Source organism: Pomacea canaliculata, linkage group LG2 (assembly GCF_003073045.1).
Source record: "Pomacea canaliculata isolate SZHN2017 linkage group LG2, ASM307304v1, whole genome shotgun sequence".
NCBI lineage: Eukaryota > Metazoa > Mollusca > Gastropoda > Architaenioglossa > Ampullariidae > Pomacea > Pomacea canaliculata.
In genome coordinates this window covers 27,341,981-27,362,460 of record NC_037591.1, presented here as the reverse complement: position 1 = coordinate 27,362,460, position 20,480 = coordinate 27,341,981, and the positions used below count along the sequence as shown (strand labels likewise).

At 37.6% G+C, this 20,480-nt stretch overlaps 1 protein-coding gene across 1 annotated transcript; it reads left to right on the top strand.

The window, feature by feature from the left end:
* The first annotated feature begins 2 nt into the window (after window positions 1-2).
* LOC112558227 (calsyntenin-1-like) lies at window positions 3-19,158 on the top strand. Its single transcript, XM_025228562.1, is given in 15 exon segments — window positions 3-381; window positions 3,615-3,764; window positions 4,358-4,444; window positions 4,447-4,564; window positions 5,088-5,635; window positions 7,589-7,864; window positions 8,345-8,526; window positions 8,776-9,060; window positions 9,530-9,681; window positions 10,603-10,907; window positions 11,643-11,822; window positions 12,289-12,434; window positions 13,946-14,078; window positions 14,212-14,393; window positions 15,035-19,158. Coding segments are annotated over 15 exon segments (2,976 nt in total). The 5' UTR covers window positions 3-323; the 3' UTR covers window positions 15,209-19,158.
* Window positions 19,159-20,480: the final 1,322 nt, after the last annotated feature.

Genomic DNA, 20,480 nt, shown 5'->3' with positions numbered 1-20,480 from the left:
GGACGCGGGGAATGTTGTTCCTTTTTTTAACACTGACGTATAATTGGAAAATACGCGGTTATTTATAAAGAATTTTCCATCAAGTGGTTGCGGAAGGAAAATTCTTATGACTGCTGTTAAAGCAAATTAAATCCCTTATAAGAGGAAGCAGCCTACGAACGAGCGGTCGAAATACTTTTACGTCATCGTCATTCATTATCATAAGTCTGATCAGCCATATTTGTTGTCGGCACGGTGAAGAGAGGGTTAACAGAACCAGTTGATACCACCTTTAAACATTAAAATCGCGATTCTAATCGCGTGGACTCCTTCATACAACAAGCATGATGAGGATTAATGTGATTGTGCTGGTGATATCCAGCACAGTTATGGGAATGTCTGGTGAGTAAAATACCGATGCTGTTGTCTTTCCTTAGCGGCAAGTGCTTGAGATTGTTCTTTGTTGTTGAAGAGTGTAGAGGCTCATTCTGAAATTTTCATTCTTCACCTAATATTTTGAAATGAGAAAGCTTAACAGAGACTTAGTTGTACAACTAAAGCCGAGCTTTGTGTTGTAGAGAGCAATCAATGGAGTATTGTTCATTTCATTGTCATTTGCTCATTTATCAAGATAGCATTTTGCACGATCTGTCAGTGGTAGTGGTAGTTACACATCTAACACTTGTAGACCGAAACTGAAACCTTCAGAACATTTTGTAGACAAAAGTTGTATTCTTTTTACGTCCTTGAAAAAGCCGCCTTGATGAGGGAATTGAGGCTTATTCTTAAAATCATTTTTTGCATATTTTATCAACAGACACTGGCGCGTGTAACACCGAAAACTGATTAATTCACAGTCATTAATCCAGTTTTTACCGTAAATCACTTCTTACAAGCCTTCTTATAACATTAATGAGGAGGGTTTAATCAGAATGTAGACATAACGTAGTATCAGGTCATTACAGGTGACTTGGCTGTCTGTAGAGTAATCGTCTTGCAACAGTAGTGTCAGTGAAACAAAAGAGTTCAAAGAGAATAATAATTCTCAAGCCTTTGTGAAACATTCAGTAATCAAATTAACATAAAAACCAATTTGTTTTTCAACCCGAAAAGGTCAAATTCTTGATTAACCGTCACTTTTGAGTGTCTTGTGAACAACCAGAGAAAACTCCTTGGGAAATTCATGTAGGGTTATTAGCAGAAAGAAGAAGCATTGAAAATAGTAAATATTCAAAAATGCATACTAATATAACATTAAAAGGGCTTATTGCAGTTTACACATTTCACTTCAGTGGACAAGTTATGATTCTTAGATCATCTCATCAGTTTCCTAGTGAATATTCTAATCTCCAAATACCATGTTTTCTTTAACATAAAGCAAGACCTCATCCCATCCTATACAAGTGGTCGCTTGTTTCTCATTTTTGCTCACTATCACTAACACATTTAGTTCGATTTTTTTTTTTGGTCACAGTTCTTGTCATACAAAATTCTGGTTGACTGGTATGGGATAGTGGCTGTAGGTCTGCTAGTAGACTTATAAATTTGCCACAAAAAAACTTTGAGAAATAAAATAATGCAATTTATTGTTTTTGTGTGAGAATAAACATTTGTATTATGGATTGAGCTAACAAGAAAACAGTATGACCACTGGTGTTGCAGCTTTCTCCAAAAAGGGGTAACAGAAGTGGGGGTAATTCTAACTATATTCTTAAAATAATGCCATAAGCATGCAGGTGTGGTATTTATTTCTTAAGTTGTGTGACCATCCCACTACATGGCTGAGACAGAGTAGGTGGGCCATTATTTATCTGGGCTGGGAAGCCTACCACGTGACTTGTGCTGTCAAATCAGCCAGCACAATGAATAAACAATCTGTGTAGGCAACTGATCCTTTGAAATGGCTGCTCCTAGCACTTGGCAAGCATCCTGCGTGTGTGTAAAGGAGAGGGGGGGAGAGGTGGATGTGTGTGCTGTGTATGTTTGTGCATGATGATTGTAAGCCTGCTTTGGCACTGTGATAGTGTGTATGATTGGGGCATGTGGTGGTTGATGATTATACAACAATTGGATAAAAGTTGGCAGGAATATTTATGTGGTCACTGGTTCATTTATGGACTATGGTTGGTGTATGTTAGTCTAGAGTATGTTTATATTTCATATTTATTTTCTTTACACATTTCGCAGGGTCCTTACATAGAGAATTTTCGCCGTAAAGCCTTATAAGTCCTTATATTTGCCATGTGGTCCTTACATACATCCTTACATTTTTCTCTTTGACCCTTACAAGTCCTTATATCGATAAAACATTACCACAGATTTATTTCTCATACCTCTTACAAATCCACAAATTTATTTTTGGAGTCGACTTTGGCGCAAAATACAGACGATTCTTCGCCTCACTGCTATTTTTATCACGCAACTGCCAAGTCTTGTTGCAACAAGACTGATGTTTCGCGAAATTTTAGTCTTGATGGATGACCACATTTCTTTGTCTTCTTGACTATTCAGAAAATGCCATGGAAGTGTTCTTTTCAGGAGAAATGGGTAAAGGAAGAAAAATATAAAGACTGTTTGATAAAAGACTCTAAAGATAAACATTGTGCACGATGTGCTGCCTGCAGAATATCCTTGAATCTTTCGTCAATGGGCGAAAGTGTTACGAACAAAAAATAATAAACGGGCTGTTATGCTTGACAGTTTCGACTCATCCCATCTTTGGTTTAGCATGAGGATCACACTGTTTTCATTCCTCTTCTGGAGTCGGTTGCACTGCTCAAGCTTAAGGCCTTAGTCTGGATGTAGCAAGGGTATAGCACCTGACTTAATTTACGACCGTTGCATTGCTCCCGACTAAGCGAATTTTAATCCAGAGCTAGGGCGTAACTTTAGTCCAACCAGGAGGTAGGCCTATCTACAGACTACCAAGTGACTAACTTATGAGTGTCCACAGCAACTCGGTTTTCGTTTATAATTTTTGGAGAAGAAGCATAGGACGACGATGTGAAACTTGTGTTTGGTAGATGAAAGTGATATCTCTTTTCAAAATGGCTCTTAAACTTGTTAATCATTATCGTTAATTACAACAAAATATGGCGAAATTGAGCCTTCGGAGTAATGTTTTCGATTCTATTATTTCGGTGTTTTCAAATAGTTGTAGGAGATACAATCAACACGCATATATGTCGACAGTTTCTCGAACAATTCACTGTGTTTCTAAGGCTCTTACAAATGGACAAAATAGATAAAATACATAGGCCATCACTCTGCATAAAAATCACAGCTGGGAAAGCATCAGAAATTAAATATCGGTATTAGCCGGGACATACCTTAGTGCAGACATGCCTTTTTTTCTTCTGGGGGCATCACAAGTAAAAGGCTGAGAAACACAGGTTTAAACCTCAGATTTGTGTAAGAACTTTCCTAGTTATCCATTTGCGCATGCGTTTTGTGTGTGTGTGTGTGGTTTTTTTTTATTATTTTTTTTTTAAATTTTGGGTACTGTTTATTTACTGGTCAGTGCAGAGAGTGTGACCTATCTCGGCCATTATTCTGTGCATTACAGGTGCATAAATGAAATTAAATTTGCAGGACTATGTTTTGATTATTTTGCCAATTTGCTCTTTTTTTCCCAGAACCCAACGCCTATCCTCCACAAATCATTTCACCGATCCAAAGCCGATCTGGTCGGCCAGAGATTCATGGCATCATTGGTGAAGACCAGACCATTGTGAAACTGCAGCATCCTTTGTTGGCTACTGATGCTGATAAAATTGGTGGTGCCTGTATGAAAAATTTTACTCAGTGTTATTGTGAAGAAAACATGTAATTTTGTAAAAGAGAATAAAAGTAATAGTAGTCAATAATTCGAAGATAACAGCTTAAAAGAGGTAGACTGATTTTTTTTTTAATTGTTTAGAGGTTGTTACCGATTGACTGGTAAACGTTTATTATCATTATTATTGAAAATATTCAACTGAACTGTAAAGATTTATTAGAACTAACTAAACAGGTGAAGGCAGAATGAGAGTATTCGTGATGACTACATACATGTATACTCTTCAGGATAACACGAAGAATATAGCACACTTTCTTGTTTTAGGCAAAGCTTTGTTGTGAAAACTGCTTAATGCAGATCTCAGTGAAAGATATAAACTATCGTTTTGTTTTTAATACTTGTGCTGTTTAACTTATTCTGATAGTGTAGTGAATATAAAATTTACATTTCAAAATGGCTTGATATGAATAATTTGACTCTTTGTTGAAAATTTTTAAGAGTCACCAGGTAGGCAAAATTACTGTTGGGGGCAGACGAATAGCTCTCTTGATATTTGTAGCTGTTGTATCACTTTTTTTTTTTTTTGTTTTCTGTTTTCAGCATTTATCTGCAAGTTTGTGGTGAAAGAAAATAAAAAACATCCCAGGAAGTTGGAGTTTCCTTTTGAAGTGCAAATGAAAGAAGGAGCCCTGGTGAGGGTGAGATCCGTGTAAAGGAGGGCATGCACCTGGATTTTGAGCAGCAGAGTCACTACAGATTCTACATTGCTGCAGAAGACTGTGGGTCACCACCTCAGCAGTCTGAGAAGTAAGGGGAGCTTTTGAAAGATGGAGAAAATATCTTAAAAATGGCCATCTGCAAGCATATGTATATATACTTAAACACGCTGAAAAATTACCATAATGGATTCAGATCCAGTTGATAAGGACATTACCTTTTGTAACTGCGATGGGGAAAGGTAACAGAACAGTGAATATGAATGAAATCCAAATAATTGGTATTTTGACTTCCATACTTGTATTTAGTATTATCCATGTCACGCCAATTGATCTGCCTTAAATCAGGAACAAAATATTGTTGGAATTTTTTTCTTTTTTGCTTTTGTTTATTGTGACTTTGTCTTGGCAGTGTTCTTGACAATGTACATCGATGATGAACTCCTGTATTGTAGTTTTTTTGTGTTGAACTACCTATATGTCTTCCCCTGAGGACAAGCTCACATTCACTGTTCTCGGCATGTTATTATTTTATCTGTGGCAATCTTTTCATTATAAGTAGGAGTTCTTTTGTAGATAAAGCATATATACTTTTGTATTTTTCTTTGTTTCAGAGCAGTTGTTTTAATCAAGGTGAAGGATGTCGATGAGTTTGCTCCACGGTTTGAAAATTCTTCATACACTGTTGAAATTGAAGAGGGCAAAATGTATGATGAGATCATCAAACTGCGCACCATTGATGAAGACTCTTCAGAAACATTTCATTCCATCTGCAGTTTTGAAGTCATAACACCTGATGTTCCTTTTTACGTGACAACAGATGGGGCCCTTCGCAATACTGAAGTCTTGGATTATTCCCTTCATAGGAACTATATTCTCAAAGTGGTAGCAACAGACTGTGGACAGCGCAAGTCAAGCCCTGTTTTTGTCAACATCTTGGTCAAAGAGCAGTGTCACAACGGCTGGCAGGACGTCCCAACTGAGGTGTCGTACACTGCAGGCAGTGGCCGAAAAAAGATTGCTGAGAATGCCCAGCTTCGGCTCTGTGATAAGGCATGCACGCCAGAGCAACTGACAGTGAAAGTTTCCCTGACAACGAAGCATATTGGGAAAGGGTGTGACCGAGATACCTACTCTATTACATCCCAGCGCAAACTTTGTGGTTGGTATTCTACATGTTTATAGCATTTGACTTTGTGTATGTGTGTTCGTTTTCTCATCCATCGTGCAAATGCCTTGATATTTGTGTTTATATGCAGCCAAACATTAGCATGGCAGATTTCAGTCACCATTTTTCATGCATACTTGCATTTCTTGCATTATGTATCATTAATAATAAATGATCTGTATTTCAGTCCCCACTCTCTCTCTCTCTTCCCCTCAATCCTCAGAAATTAGTAATGTCACTATTGCTGTTAGTAATATCACTTGCCATTGCTTCTCTGTAAAGAATCCCAGTAATTCCTCTCCTAAATAGCCCAATTGTGGACTGAACTGATTTTTAAAATAAAACAGAAATTGTACATCAGAACTGCCCACCCCAAACCAGGTGGTTTACACATTAACCTGATCATGATTTGAATTTAAATGGATAATCTTTTTTATCATTTTATTCAATTTTTTTTGTTTGCTTATCAGTTCATTTTTAAAGGATCTTGAAGGAATTATCTATAGCTGTAGAATTTAGCTTTGATGATTTTTTTTTTTTTTTAATGTTCAGCTCAGTCAAAGGGCAGCATCTATTAGCTTGACTTCATCAACAATACTCTCATGGTGGTGGTGATGTTAAATAGGGGGAAGGAATTTTATTGTGCAGTATCACACAGTTGTCTTTGTGACACACTTAACCATCAACTCATCTATGAAGAACAAAATATAAAAGGTGAAGCTTGAGGAGAAAATGGATAATATTAAAGAGCACTGAACAGCAGACAGTTAATCCTATTGTACAAGCCAATGAAAAGAATAATATATTAAAAAATGCTAGTTTTTACAAAATATGGCTTATAGGAAATATGATTATAGCAAATCTTTATAAAGGAGAAGTGTTTTGAATGCATGGTTAAATGCTTAAAGATAATGACATGCAAACTGAGCATAATGACTGCCCATAAGTACTAGCAGTATTGTACAACTGGCATATGGGTGGGCATAACTGTGCTTAAATGCCATCAACTCAGAACGGCCCCTTTTGACCCAGTACAGCTGAAACTGAACTGCACTTTCTCCTTGTATGCCCAAAATGTTTGGGTCTTGGTAAACATATCATTCCTAAAAATATTGTAAACACCCTACCCTTTCTTATTTCTCACTTTTAATGATAGATGCAAAAATACACTATGTACTTTCTTGTTTATTTATAAAGCATTAAAACTAAGCAAAAGCTGTATTATGTACAAAAAAATTGAAGACCTTTCACTTCAACCTACTCAAACTTCAGTTTGATTTAAGTTGACTACATGATTGTATGGAGGCTAATGGTTGATATACTGTTTGTGCCCGTATTTATACATGAGTGTAAGACTAGTGTGGATGCTAATTTTATGCATTCTGAACTGTGTATTTTCATCTTGTACCTTTCTTGAAACTGGGCTCTTAAGTATGAATCGTTAAAGATATCTTATGACTCACTTCATACTCTGACATATAATAAAGTGACAAGTCTACTAGTATCAGTGACATTTTAATTGACAGTTTTTTCCCCTACCCCTCAGTCCTTAAATCCTGAGAGAAAAAGAGCAATTTTTAGGAATTTATAGAATCAAAAAATTTCTGTTTTATATAGTTATTTGTACTTATTTCTATTATACAGAATTTCTTTTCTAGTTTTAGATTTTGGTTTTATGCATGGTTTAGTCATTGGCATGCACTATATCACATGCTCATGATTACCAAATGAATAAGTTTGAACAAATGTCTGTGCCTTCCAAAATCACAGATGTTTAAAATTTATTAAAGGGAAAGTCTTGTTGGTATTCACAAGAGATAGGCTTAAACACTTTTTACATTTTCCCTTGAAGGATAAACTTATGGGAGTACTTAGCAGTTTGGGGATTCATAAGTATTTGCTCATTCAGCGAAGATGGGTGAACTTGATAGATTATTTTTGGTGCAGGTGCCAGTGGAGAAAGTGTGGATCTTTTACCCTCTCCATCCGAGGCAGATTGGACCAAAAATCTTCCCACTGACGATGGACATGTCATGGACCAGATCTTCTCCTTTGATGGCCAAAGCAATGCTGTAGAAGTGCCTGCTGGACACTTTGATCACCAGCTTGGTGACCACTTCACCATCTCTATGTGGATGAAACATGACTTCCCAGAAGGCGGCCCAGTCAATGTTCACCACTCTGGACCAAAGGAGCATGTCTTGTGCATGTCTGATGGTGATGGTAGGTTGGAAGAAAATGTCTTAGTAGTTTTGCTTTTTTGAAACAAAGATAATGGTTCAATGTAAAAAGTAACAAAATAGTTGTTTCATTATACCGTATGTTTTTGATTTGCTTAATTAGTCCTTTCTGAAATTTTAACAGTGCTAATTGGTATTGTTTAATCTTTTAAAGTTTCGGCCAAATTAGAGAGAAATTTATTGTTTATCATGGTTGATTATTATCTAATAGGAATTTTATAGGATTGATATCAGTGTAGTTCATTTGACTGTGGTTTTTATTTAGCTTTTGTTTAATTGTTCACAATAAGTGAAAATTTGCTATGCTCGTGTTGGTAATATGCTAGAAATAAATTTTTATTTTTTCAGCAGGAATCATTGTTTTTGTGAGGTAAAATTATTTTCATGTGCGGCAGGAGTTCTTTTATACTTAAGTTCTATCTGGAGCCTTGTCTTAGTGAAAGTAATTTTGTTTATGATTTAGGAATGAACCGTCATCATTATGCTCTGTGGGTTCACGGTGAGAAACTGATCTTCTTGCTGCGTCAAGAAGGGAAAACGGGTGCTGACATGGAGGTCTTCAAACCAGCTGAGTTCCGCTGGCGCATACCTCAAGTCAATGACAACGAGTGGCACCACTATGCCATCAGTGTTGACTTTCCTGATGTATGTATCATCATCATGACAAGTACTATTGAAAAGTATTACTTCATAAGTTGTATGAGTAACCTAACACTTAAAAAATTTGCAGTGTATAATTGTTTTGAGCTAGGCACACGAAGATGCTTAAATTCGTTTTTCTTGGGCCAAGTTTTCAGGCCAGCTGATCAATGCCTGCCAGATCATGGACACACCTTCGTGTCAAATACATGCCTTGTCCCTTCAAATATAACAACAAACAATGTTTAATTTCAGGTTCGTTTATACATGGATGGGAACCTACTGCTGACAGATTCCAACAACTTTGAAGTGATTGATGATTGGCCTCTTCACAAAACCCACAGAGTGCACTCTACTAAGCTAGTAGTAGGAGCTTGCTGGCAGGGAGCTGAAACCACTTTCAAAGACTTTTTCCGTGGCTATCTGGCTGGTCTTTCTGTGCTTAAAGGGAAAACAGAAAGTGAGCGTGTTATTAAGTGCCTCCACAACTGCAAAGAGAACCTTGATTTTCACGCCTTGGGAGATATGTCTGCAGGCACCGTAAGTTGCTTTCTATGCCTAAGCAGCATGCATATGTGTGCGTGCCTTCAGATATCTACATTGATGTAGATCTCTTGCCACAGGCACTATTATTACAAAAGATTTTTAATAACTTGTACACTCTTTACTCCCATTGATGTGGTGAAGTTACGGGTTAAAAATAAATGGTGTTCTCAATTGTTAAGAGCGAACATTCAGGACAGTTATTTTGTAAGTGAATTGATATTGGAATTTGAAGATTGTTTTAGTGTGTTAATAAAGAATTTGACGTGTGAGAAGCTTTTTTTTTGGGGGGGGGGAATGTAGTCATTTGAAATGGGATAGCACAGCAACAAATAAGGTTAAAATCACCATTCTTCTAGATGTAAATTAGTTTACTGATGGATCATCTGTAACCATGTTCAAATGTTGCAAGACACCATTAGAAGTTGCCTTTCCTTGATTCCCATCCCTAACCATTGTTTATCAGGTGGTGAGCTTCAACAGCGACATGACAGAGTTTACTGTCTTTAGCAAATCTTTATCGGAGGTTGAAAAGATTTTGCGTGAAGTCACATATGTCAACGCTCGTGCATACCCAACACCAGGCCGTCGTGATCTTCACATTGAAAGCACTGTGACGTAAGTACACCAATGCTAGGGTGTAATAAAGAAAAGAAAGGCAGGAAGTATTAAAACAAATTGACTGGTATGGAAACAGAAGTTTATAGATAGGAAGAGCCAAACTGATTTAGAGGGCTTCGGCTGGACTGTTTATCGTTTGACATACAAAATGCATATTGTCGCATGCAATAAACCTGATAAGTTTGATGAGTAGTATGAACTTCAATAAAAGCATTTTTACTAGAAGGTCATTTCAAAAATAAACTTATTTCTTAGAGGTTATTTTTATTATCAGGTAATAAATTTACACATAGAGCAAGTAAACAGATTAATAGTACATGAAGATTCCAGGCAAAATTGGTAAGAATGTGCAAAATTAGAAGTACACAAAAAACTTCCCCCTGCAGCTGACAAGTATATATTAATATTGTCTGAAGTAGATGTTGGATTTATTGGATGCAGTCTTTTACAGGATTATTGAATTAATCTCAAATGAAATCAATAATTTTAAACTGGAAATTATGCATGGTTTTTGCTGCTTGACGAGAGTCACTGCAATGTGTTTATAGTAGAGGGGAGAGAATTCTTATTTTTAAAAATATCCAACATCAGTTTCCTGCCTTCAGTGCCTGTCATTTGGATTGTATAAAGTATTGAAATAGACTGTTAAGCTTCTTTTCAGTTTAACATAAAACAGTTGCAGGTGGCATTACTGGAATGCTTTAGAGATTCTTAACCTTTTTACATGACTGTACCCCCAGAGGGTGCATTCAGGTACTTATTTTCATAATGGCATGTGCTTATTTGTGTCGCTGCATAACCCTTGCCATACCCCTAGGGGTATGCATACCACCGGTTGAGAACCGCGGGTTTAGGTTGTTTACAGAGTGTAGAGTTAACAGTTACTTGTTAATCAGTCTTATTGTCTTCTTTTGACAGGTGCAAAGGTCAGGAGCAGGTGCTACCAGCAGTAAACAGCTACATCATGGTGAAAGAACCACCTAAGGCTGTCATTGTTATAAGTGGCGCAGCCAACCTCACACGTCTTGTATATGAGTTTGAACGTGGTCTGCGCATTTTCCAGGATGTTCATATCTACTCCACAAGTCAGTCTAGTTCCAGCATTGAAGAGGAGGAGGAGTACGATGATGATGATGAGGAGGACAAGGAGAAACTACTTCTGTTGTAGAGAAGACGACCATGAGAGCAGATGAAAAAGGGTTCCAGGGCACAACTGAGCGTATGTTTAGCATTTTACTACTTTATGCTGAGCCATGTTTAGGGGGTTTTTTTTTGTTTTTTTTTAAGCATTTGAATGTTCCGTTCGCATTATCTTATCATGCTGTCTGGAAACAGATGCTTCTTAAGGAGAGAGTAACGACTTGTAGAGAGGCAATTGGGGTGTTCTGTGATCCATTCAGCAATGTTATTTCTACTGAATACAAATTTGGTGAAAGTGAATTCCTGTAAAGAGTAAACAGTTTTTGGAGTGTGAAAGAAACTTCAGCAGCAGAGGTAATAACTTTGACAGTTTCCTGCAAAACACTGATTTGTATTGTATAGTACCATGATACCAGGCAGTGAGCTTTTGTTAGCTGAGCTTTGGAATCAAAAAAAGGAAGATAAATTGGAGTTGGACAGAAGAGCCATTTTAAGGATGAACTTAATAATCATCGTACACTTCTCAAGTACATTTTATGTACACCTTTATGTTTGGTTTCTCAGAAATAGAATGCAGTTCATAAAATGGTCAAAGATATGCATTTCATTTGGATTAAAATAGTCACTTACATTCCATTCATATTCATTAATATATTTTTTTCAGTTTATTCAGAAAAATTTTATCTAGTTTCAGAATTCAAGTTAATATATTATACTTTGTCCTTGTGACAAGTTTTTTGGAGTACTAGACTTGCAAAATGTAAGTACTAGCAAGCATTTTCCAGGATTGAAAGTTTGGTAGTCAGTGCTTATTAAAGCTTCTCTTTTAGAGGTCACAGAAGATGGGAAGAAGCAAGACCAGTTTTTCATTGACACATGCCGGGTTGAGGCTGATCCCCCACTTGACCTCTTTGTGGAACATCTGTCACTTCCTACTCACTTAATGGAGAACAGAGGACTGGTCTGGACTGAGACTAATGATGGTGTGGTTGTTATAAGTAAGCAATTTCTGTTTTTATTTTGGCCATTTTATTATCGCTAATATATATCTGGTTCTGGCTTAGGGTGTATTGGTACATTTTTTCCAAAGTAAACAAAGCTTAACCTTTTTTTTTTTGCCAGTTATGTTTTTATAGGTTGTTTATAGCCAGTTACATTTTGGAATGTTTTTTTCCAACAGACCTGGCTGAACCACAGTGTTTTGTTAGTCATGGCCATTGTTTCTAGACATGAGTTTTTATTTTTGATCAGAGAATTAATAATTTGTAGGAATTAATTTGGAGATAAATTTTCCCCTACGATATTTTCAGTCATTTTTCTGTCCTTTCCTGAGAAGTCATGTTGTGAAGCCAGCTTGCATGTGTGCTGCTGAATCTTTGTGCACGTCACTGCATTTCAAATCAATTGTGTAACAATTAACAAGTCATGTGATGTTTCACCTTTTTACCCTTCCCCAATTGTCAGATGCGGATAAGATTGAATACTATGAGGAGGTCATCCGGGACATCCACTACTATCACAATGAACCCAGCAAGCTGTCTAACCGCACTCTCACTCTTAGCTGCACTTCCCAGAATGGACGTTTCATCAGTAACAAGTTTGTTGTCAGGGTAAAGTATTCATGGCCTTTCTTTAATATTATGGCACAACGGAGCACAAACATGTATCTGTATGTCTGTACAGAGAAGCACGTGTTTTTAAAGTAAAAGCATCATAACAAATCAGCTTGAAAACCACTACTCACAATAGCCCATTGGTGTTTGAACTTTATGTTAAAGAATGAAATGTTATTTATTGTATCCGGGGCTGAAGAAATGCCAGAGGGAGCTACTCACACTTTGTTCTAGAAGCACTTGGTGTTTATGCATAAATATAGGACTTCCATTTGAGCCTGCTTGTTCTATGTGAATCATGTTCATGATTGTGAAAAGCAACATTGGTTTGGGGCAGGGGGAACCTGATAGATCCCAACCAGCTGTAGAACTTCCCAGCCATTCAGCACAGAAAGGTCGCTGTTTCACAAGTGTTTTAGCAGATGCAACACATTTTGTTCTTAGACTATTTCCTTTAAGGAAACTAAATGTTTAAGATTAAACTTTGTTTAAAAAGAAAAGGAAATGTTATTCACTTAGTAATAATAATAGTAAGGATGCTTGTATAGAACAGAATTCCAGGCTCACAGTACTTTGATGCTACCAGACCATGAATATGGAATACAGTTTATAGAGGATGTACAATAATAATATGCTCACCAAAACCACAGGCACACACGAAGTACACACAGTTTAACAAAGTACATGCAGCAAGAACAGAGTTACTGCAAGAGGTATTTCTGAAGCATGTAAGTCCTTAAAGCTAGTGACAGGCTGATTGGTTCAAACTGAGACTGGCAGTGAGTTCCACTTTTGGGTCCAGCATCTGATAAGGATCTCTTGCCAAACAGTTTGGCTATGACATATCACAGCCAGCTTGTACTCAATATGAGCAGCTGTTAAAGTGTATGGCATGACTTGTGACATGATTACACTTTCTTGCCTTGAGAACAAGGCCTGCAGCAGAGTTTTGAACTCTCTGATATTTGTCAATTATGCAATTGGGGCTGCCAGTCAGTAGAGATTTGGAAAGAGCTGGTGAATGAACCAGTGCTTTTGTTGCCTGACCATCAACGTACAGTTTGAGGACACGCATCTGGCAAATAGCTGAATGATCTGAATAACAAATATGAGACAAATCATTTGTGATCGTGGCCCAGACTGTAGATAGAAGATATGAAGAGGATGGTTTGGGTACCTACTGTGATGGTACTGGAGATTATGGAACGAAAGGGATAAAAAAGCAAAGCTGTCCTGTGGTGTTACAGTTTCCTACAGGTCATCTAAGACTTCACACCTGTGATAACAGCATTTCAGTAGTGTTGTCCACATCACAATTACCTTATGAGGCATACAGTTGTGTGTCATCTGCAAACTGACTGGTTTGAAAGGGCATGAGTTTAATAAGATAACAGACTGGTATTGTGCTCATGATGAAAAGAACTGGTCCAAAAATAGTTCTTTGTGAAGAAAGAATAGATGGATGAGATGAGGTATTATTGATAACAATTGTATGTTGTGGGTTGCAGCTGGTGGCATTGCATGAGGTGCATGACAGGCCCAGTTTTGCAAACGCGCAGGCAGCACCTGTAGCACATGTGCAGCAGTCCCTTGTGAGTTCTGTTAACCAGGAAAGGCATGCTGCTGCAACTTCAACCTCCAGTGAGTACTCTGTTGGCAAAATGTGCTTATATGTATAGTATTTCTTTTATCTCTCAGTACACCTCATTACATACCTTTTTTTAATATAAGCACTTTGTGAAAAGACATGATTTTTTATTTGTTCTTAAACCAGATCTAGGAATGGCAGCAATCATTGTGGTTTGTGTTGGCTTCCTGCTCTTCATGATCATTTTGGGAGTAGTTCGAATTCGTGCTGCCCACCGCCGCACCCAAGTGGTCCATGTTGAGGAAAAGCAGGAGATGGAGTGGGACAACTCTGCACTCAACATCACAGTGAACCCTGTAGAGCAGGAGGTATTATTCAGCTTTTCTTTGTTTAGTCTTTAAATTAGTATTTCTTGCATGCTTATCTCCTCATTAAATATCCTTGGTAATAGTTGAAAATGTGAATAAAATTATTCTGTTTTTGTTTTGGTTTTTTTGTTTTTGTTTTTTTTTTCTTTTTTTTTTTTTTTAACTTTAAGTATTTTACTTTTTGCTACTTTCTCAGTTTGAGAGAGATTCTCACACTTTGTGGATGTATATGTGAAAAATGTAAGTTAAGACTAATGGAAGCACTAGCAATGTACTTAACAATTCATATTGGGTTCCCATCAGAGGTGAATGTGTTTTAGCTTAGTTCACGTGAGAGAACTTAAATGTGAATGATTTATGTTTAGAATTAGAAATCTCGTTATGCCAGAAAAGATTCATGTTGACTCTGGTAGTACTGCAGTGTCCTTTAAAACAATCTTAGCTTGAGGTGTTATTCAGATTAACTCAAATTTAGAGCAGGAAGAGTGGAGCAAAAAATTTGTTAACAATCGTCATGAATCTTTATCAAGAAGTTACAAAGGAGAAAATATTGATGCTGTCAAGGATATATCTTGAGTGATGCACATGTTGATAAACACACACAGAGACTGATGATCATTATGAGGTTTCTTTCTTTCTAGATCTTTGAGTATGAAGACAATACCCACCAGAGTTTCCATGATGACAGCGAGACAGATGATGATGAAAGCAGTATGCAAGGCGACTATGGTGAGAGCTCAGAAGACGAGCCTCAGGAAACCAACAAAGCCCCCACCAATGATCTTGAATGGGACCATTCCAATCTTGGGTTTTAAGTGACTCGCCATCAGTTACTGTCGTGTGTTTTAGAAGTGAAACTGTGAAAAAGCTAAAGGAATATTGTAGATAGAAGATGGAAGATCATGCTTAATTGTGACTGCATTCTTTGAAATGCTAGATTTCAAATTAGCCTGAAATACTTGTTCATAGAACAATCAGCATTAGTATCCACACATCTTGGAACTGTGAATGTGCTGTTATATTTCTGAGTAATCAAAATGTTTCACCTGGTACTGTTGTTTAATGCAGTTGGACCATTTTAAAGATAACTCTATGTGAATTCGGGCTATTGCCACTGCCCAAGTGGATTTTGCACAGAGCTCTTGAAAGTTATGGCATGGAAATGTATAAAGTGTTCTCTTCAGACAGAATCATGTATAAAACAGGGTTTTCTTTTGAATTTCAGATTAATAATTAACCCAAACTGTAAATATATTTGAAAAGAAATCTGAAGTCCTACTTATGGCGTGTCACTTTTCGGCATAATTTCTGCATGTGTGACATAATTCCATGCTGTATACATGGAGGAGAAAGCACGTTGGTGGGGTAAGCAGGGAAGTGTGAGCATGTTGATCGGTTCAGAAATATCTGTCTCTGTTACTTGCAGGGAAATTTTCTCTGTTACCTGGATCATTGGAAATCTTCATTTATTGTACCATCAGTCTCATCCGTGCATGTCTCCTTACACTTTACTGCTTTTTTATGTGGGTAGTTACTGTGTGTTCTTGTTTTTGTTTTTTTTGTATTACGAAAATTTCACCCCGCCTAACACATTCTCCTTCCAACCATTTTTATCAGCCTTCTGCATTTTTGGGTGTGAATAATCTCTACTTAAGATGTAACAGATTAAAAGTACTGTTATGGATAGTGTTCATTTTGTGCAGCTAAGCAATGCTGTTTGTGACCAATGGCAGATCTAGGTAGACATCAACAGGACTCTTCATTTCCTCAGTGTTCCTTCGGAGCATTGGCCTTAATCCCAGCCAGCCAACTTGAAGCCAGCAGTGCCCATAGAGACTTTGAAATCGCCCAACAGTCCAGTACAATGAATTTAACATCACAGTGCTTTCAGAAGCGTTGCTGCAGTGCCTTTCCAAGTCTTTGCAAAGCAAGGCTTTAAAGTAATGAGGAACTATTCAAAGTGAGGCTGGTCTAGGAAATCAGGAAATAAAAATAATGTGTCAATTACACTCTGTATTATATGCACAACTACAGACCTTGTGGACAAACTTCTTCCTCCACAAAACCCTAGAATATATGCTAGAGAAATAGCTTCAGGTCTCTTATTGCTGTATATAGTTCTCAGTTCTGGTCTCGAGAGATCTACTAATACATTCAGTTCCTTGAATTGTCTACTGTCATATTCTGTTTTCATCATCCCTTAATCACCTCATTATTAGTACACTCGCAGTTTGCATTTTAAGAAAAGGTCATTATTGTTTGGATAAAATATATGTTGAACTAGATCTTCCCCGCCCATTTCTTCTTGGTACGTGTGTATGTTGCTGATAGTGGGTGTTGATTATCCTGCAGCACACTCTTCATTACACGTAGACGAGCAGTCCCGAATGCTATATTTGTCCCAAAGGTTGTACGCATTAATTACATTTCTACAATCATGGTAGTCTTTCAATGTCTTTGTGGGAAAATGTTGTTACATTGAAATTCATGATTCCTTCTGTTCATATATTCAGTCAAGCGCTTGGTGGTATAATTTTCCCCTTTCTATAGAAGTGCAGTTTTGTTGGCTTTGGATCTCCTGTTGTGCACGTTTAGCAGTGATATTCATTACTCCAATAATGTGATTGATTTTAATAATTTCATCTTCATTAAAAGCGATGGAGTGAAAACTTAATGTTTATTTCAAGGAATGACATTTATTTTTTCAAGCTTGCTGGCGAGGAGAAGTGTTTTGTCTTCAAAAATTTTATTACAGATTTACCATGCCCAACAGTAGCTTGGTCCAGAACATTCCGCATGCTACCAGGATGATAAAGTACTTTAACTGGATGATATGCTGGACACAACTCACCTACATTTTTTTTTTCTAATGAAACACTAGCAGTTCTGTAAGAAATGAGGGGGAAGGGGGTGAGGAGAAAACATTCACTATTTCGTGAAACTGTTCCTTGGACATACCTGTACGTTGTCCAGTCATGTCGAGTACTTTTGTACAAACTCAGTGATTGTTGGTTGTTTCCTCATCGCTTAATGGTGTTGTGATGGCTTATCATTTATCAATTTTGGACGTTCTCAGTGCTGTTGTGTCAAGGAGATTTATTTTTTAAAAATTCTTATATGGCCGTTACATTGCATCTCAAAGGCACAGCACCTGAGTGTATGGCCTGCACTTACCTGTATCTGTATACTGAATTCCAGAATGTATTAGTAAAGTATAAATGGTAGTAGGGATTTTATTTCAAGGATATGAAGTTGTTGAGCAAATGCTTTTTTTTTAAATCCCTCTTCTAACCACGCAACCACACATCCCGCCTCTGTTACTTTAAATCTCATGTAATATAAAATCACTTCTGAGCTCCATCATTAATGTCGGTGACACTTTAGTTCAAAATTACATGGTTACTTGAAGTGTTGTTTCGCATGGGTAAAGCTGTTTTTATCTTCTGAAGTTATAAGAATGAGGATTTTTCTGTCAGAATGAAATGTTCTCCTTCTGCCGCACTTTTTTTGATTGGTTGTATTTTTGAAACTTTTTTTATGGGGTGCAAAAAAGGTGGCGTGGCAGAAGATGCAAAAAGTGACATTTCTATGGTATTGCTTTCAGAGTATTTGTTTAATTTATGACATGTGGCATTTACACCAGTAAGATGTAAAATGATTAAGTGAAATCACACCAAGTATTTTCAACCTTCTCATGAATTAGCATGTACTGTTTGCTGTGGGCATGAGCAGAGAGCTGTTTTCTTAGGTGCCCACAACTGGTGTCACCATAAGACAGTGCAGACCTGGATGCAAAGTCATTCAGAAACAACTATGCATTCACTGCTGCCATTAGCATCTTGCCACAGTGTGGTAATATTCACATTCTAGTTACAGGACAGAGAAACCTGCAAGTTAGATTGGACTTGCTAGAAGCACAAAAAGGCAATAGTTTCTTGAATGAAGATGCTATGCTGAATTAATTTTTTTAGCATATTACTATCATTTTGTAAAACTACCATTTAAATACAAAAATAGTGTGCTTTTATTATTATTATATATACACACATAAAAATATATTTTAAGTCAACTTGCTTATTATTAAGTAATATTACTGGATAAATCTTAATCAAATGCGCATGGCAGTTTATAATGTATTAACCTGGTGTGGAAAACATAATTAGAAAGGGTATTTATGGTGTGTTTATATTATTTTAGTATTATAATTTGATTTTATTGGTATGGTCTTAATACTCATGCTCATGGATAGCTTGGTACCTAAAGCAACCAGCAGAGCTATAGGGATTTTTTTCCTAGATTCTTGTTGCTCTCCATCACCTACCCACATGTAAAGATAGAGCCATCGTGTGAACATAGATTTTCTTTTAACAGCCATAAATACCAATCATAATGTATATCACGATCGAGTTTTAATGCTTGTTTGTTGCATGTAATGTGGGTACATTTTGCACTAGGTGCTTTTTTTCCTGTGAAAAAGTAAGTGTTTACAAGTCAAAATGTTTTCTTTATTGTCATTTATAACCCACGCTTATGTTTCGCCTCCTGCCCCATACACTGCTATCAGCTTCATAAACTGTATATGTCCAGAAACAAAAGATTTTTAATAAAAGGTGTGGTTGGTGGGTAAGACAGGGTCACAACTGGTTGATACCTGCACATTGCAGTTTTATGTCGGCAAGTTAATGTGGTATAAAATCCATCATAGCAGAAAACAACGGACATGTCATTTGGACAAGATGGTAAATAAAGTCCCAGCCACAAGGGAGCGTTTTTTGTTTACTTTTTATATTTTGTTGAACCTTGATTAGACTGCAATTATTGTAGTTTCAAGACACTATTTTCCAAGTATGAATATAAATTATCACATCACAGTACTGTGCCTGCGAGTGCAGCACTCAAGAACTCGAACCAGACGTCTGCAAACGAAGTACTACCTTGATACAACGGGTCACGCCTGATCGCTTCCGCTCTATCGATCACCTGGCTTGAGCGGCTCAGTCCTTTGTGTTCCAGCCGCCCCTTATCAGGAGGACACAGTGTGCGGTAGGTCCCACCTTTTCAGGGGCGCCGCCACGGCAGGCTTTGGGGTCAAAAGTTGATGCACAAGCTTGGCTTTGTAAGAACACGCGAATACAAAGATTAAATGAGCGTGCACGTGTGTAGACAGCGAGAGAATGTGTGTGTGCGCAAGCGCGTACATGAGAGTAAACAAAAGAGCAGGCTTGTGTTTGTTGGCAAAGCTGTAGTCGTGCGTGTTTTTGTTGGGCTTTTTTCTTTTCTATTTTAAAAAAGTGCTGGTGCACACATGTTCACGTGGGAGGTCCTTGCGAAGTGGTTCAACCTGCTCCGAAGCCGTCACTGAAAGGAGTCGAGGCTTCTTGTTCGTTTTATTAGTCTGAAGGACTCGCTGCTTATGAGAAGGACATGACCTGCTATTTCTCTGGTTGTGAAAGGTGTGAACAATTATGAATAGCTTTTCTTAAAAAATAAATTCCTGAAGTGCATTTGTACAGCGTTTGTCTACCTCGCTGTCGGCGTAGACCATCGATCACGCAGAGGTTGCCTGTGATAACCGATAGAGAGTGAGTGTCGGGCGGTAATAAAGTAGATCGTAATGGCAGTTCCAGCTGGACACAATCAACTGGTGTAGCGTGCCAACAACTTACAGTAGCTCTGCGCCTTGGTCTTGTCTGGTTGTTACAACAGCTAACGTGAAATCGGATATGGTAGGACCAGAACGAAAATCACGACTATCAGAAAACAAGAATTTCACGTCTTGTGGTCGTTAAAAAAAACAACTGAATTTCACGAAAAGTCTTAGAGACTTTCATTAGCCTAAGATTTCGTCGGCTGCTGTTGGGTCCTGTCCTAATGGGGACTTTAGTAACGAAATAAACTGGCAAGACGAACTTCGTCTTCACAACTTGGACAGAGATGTCTTCGGGAAAAGTTCGAGACTCTTCTGGAAATTCTAGGGGCAGCAGAATATCTTTTGCCCCGGGAACCAGTTTTGACGAAAGAGGACCCTTGTTCAGCTGCAGAAAGAAGGCTTCTACGGGAGACACCTTTAACCTTCGACCCGTGAGT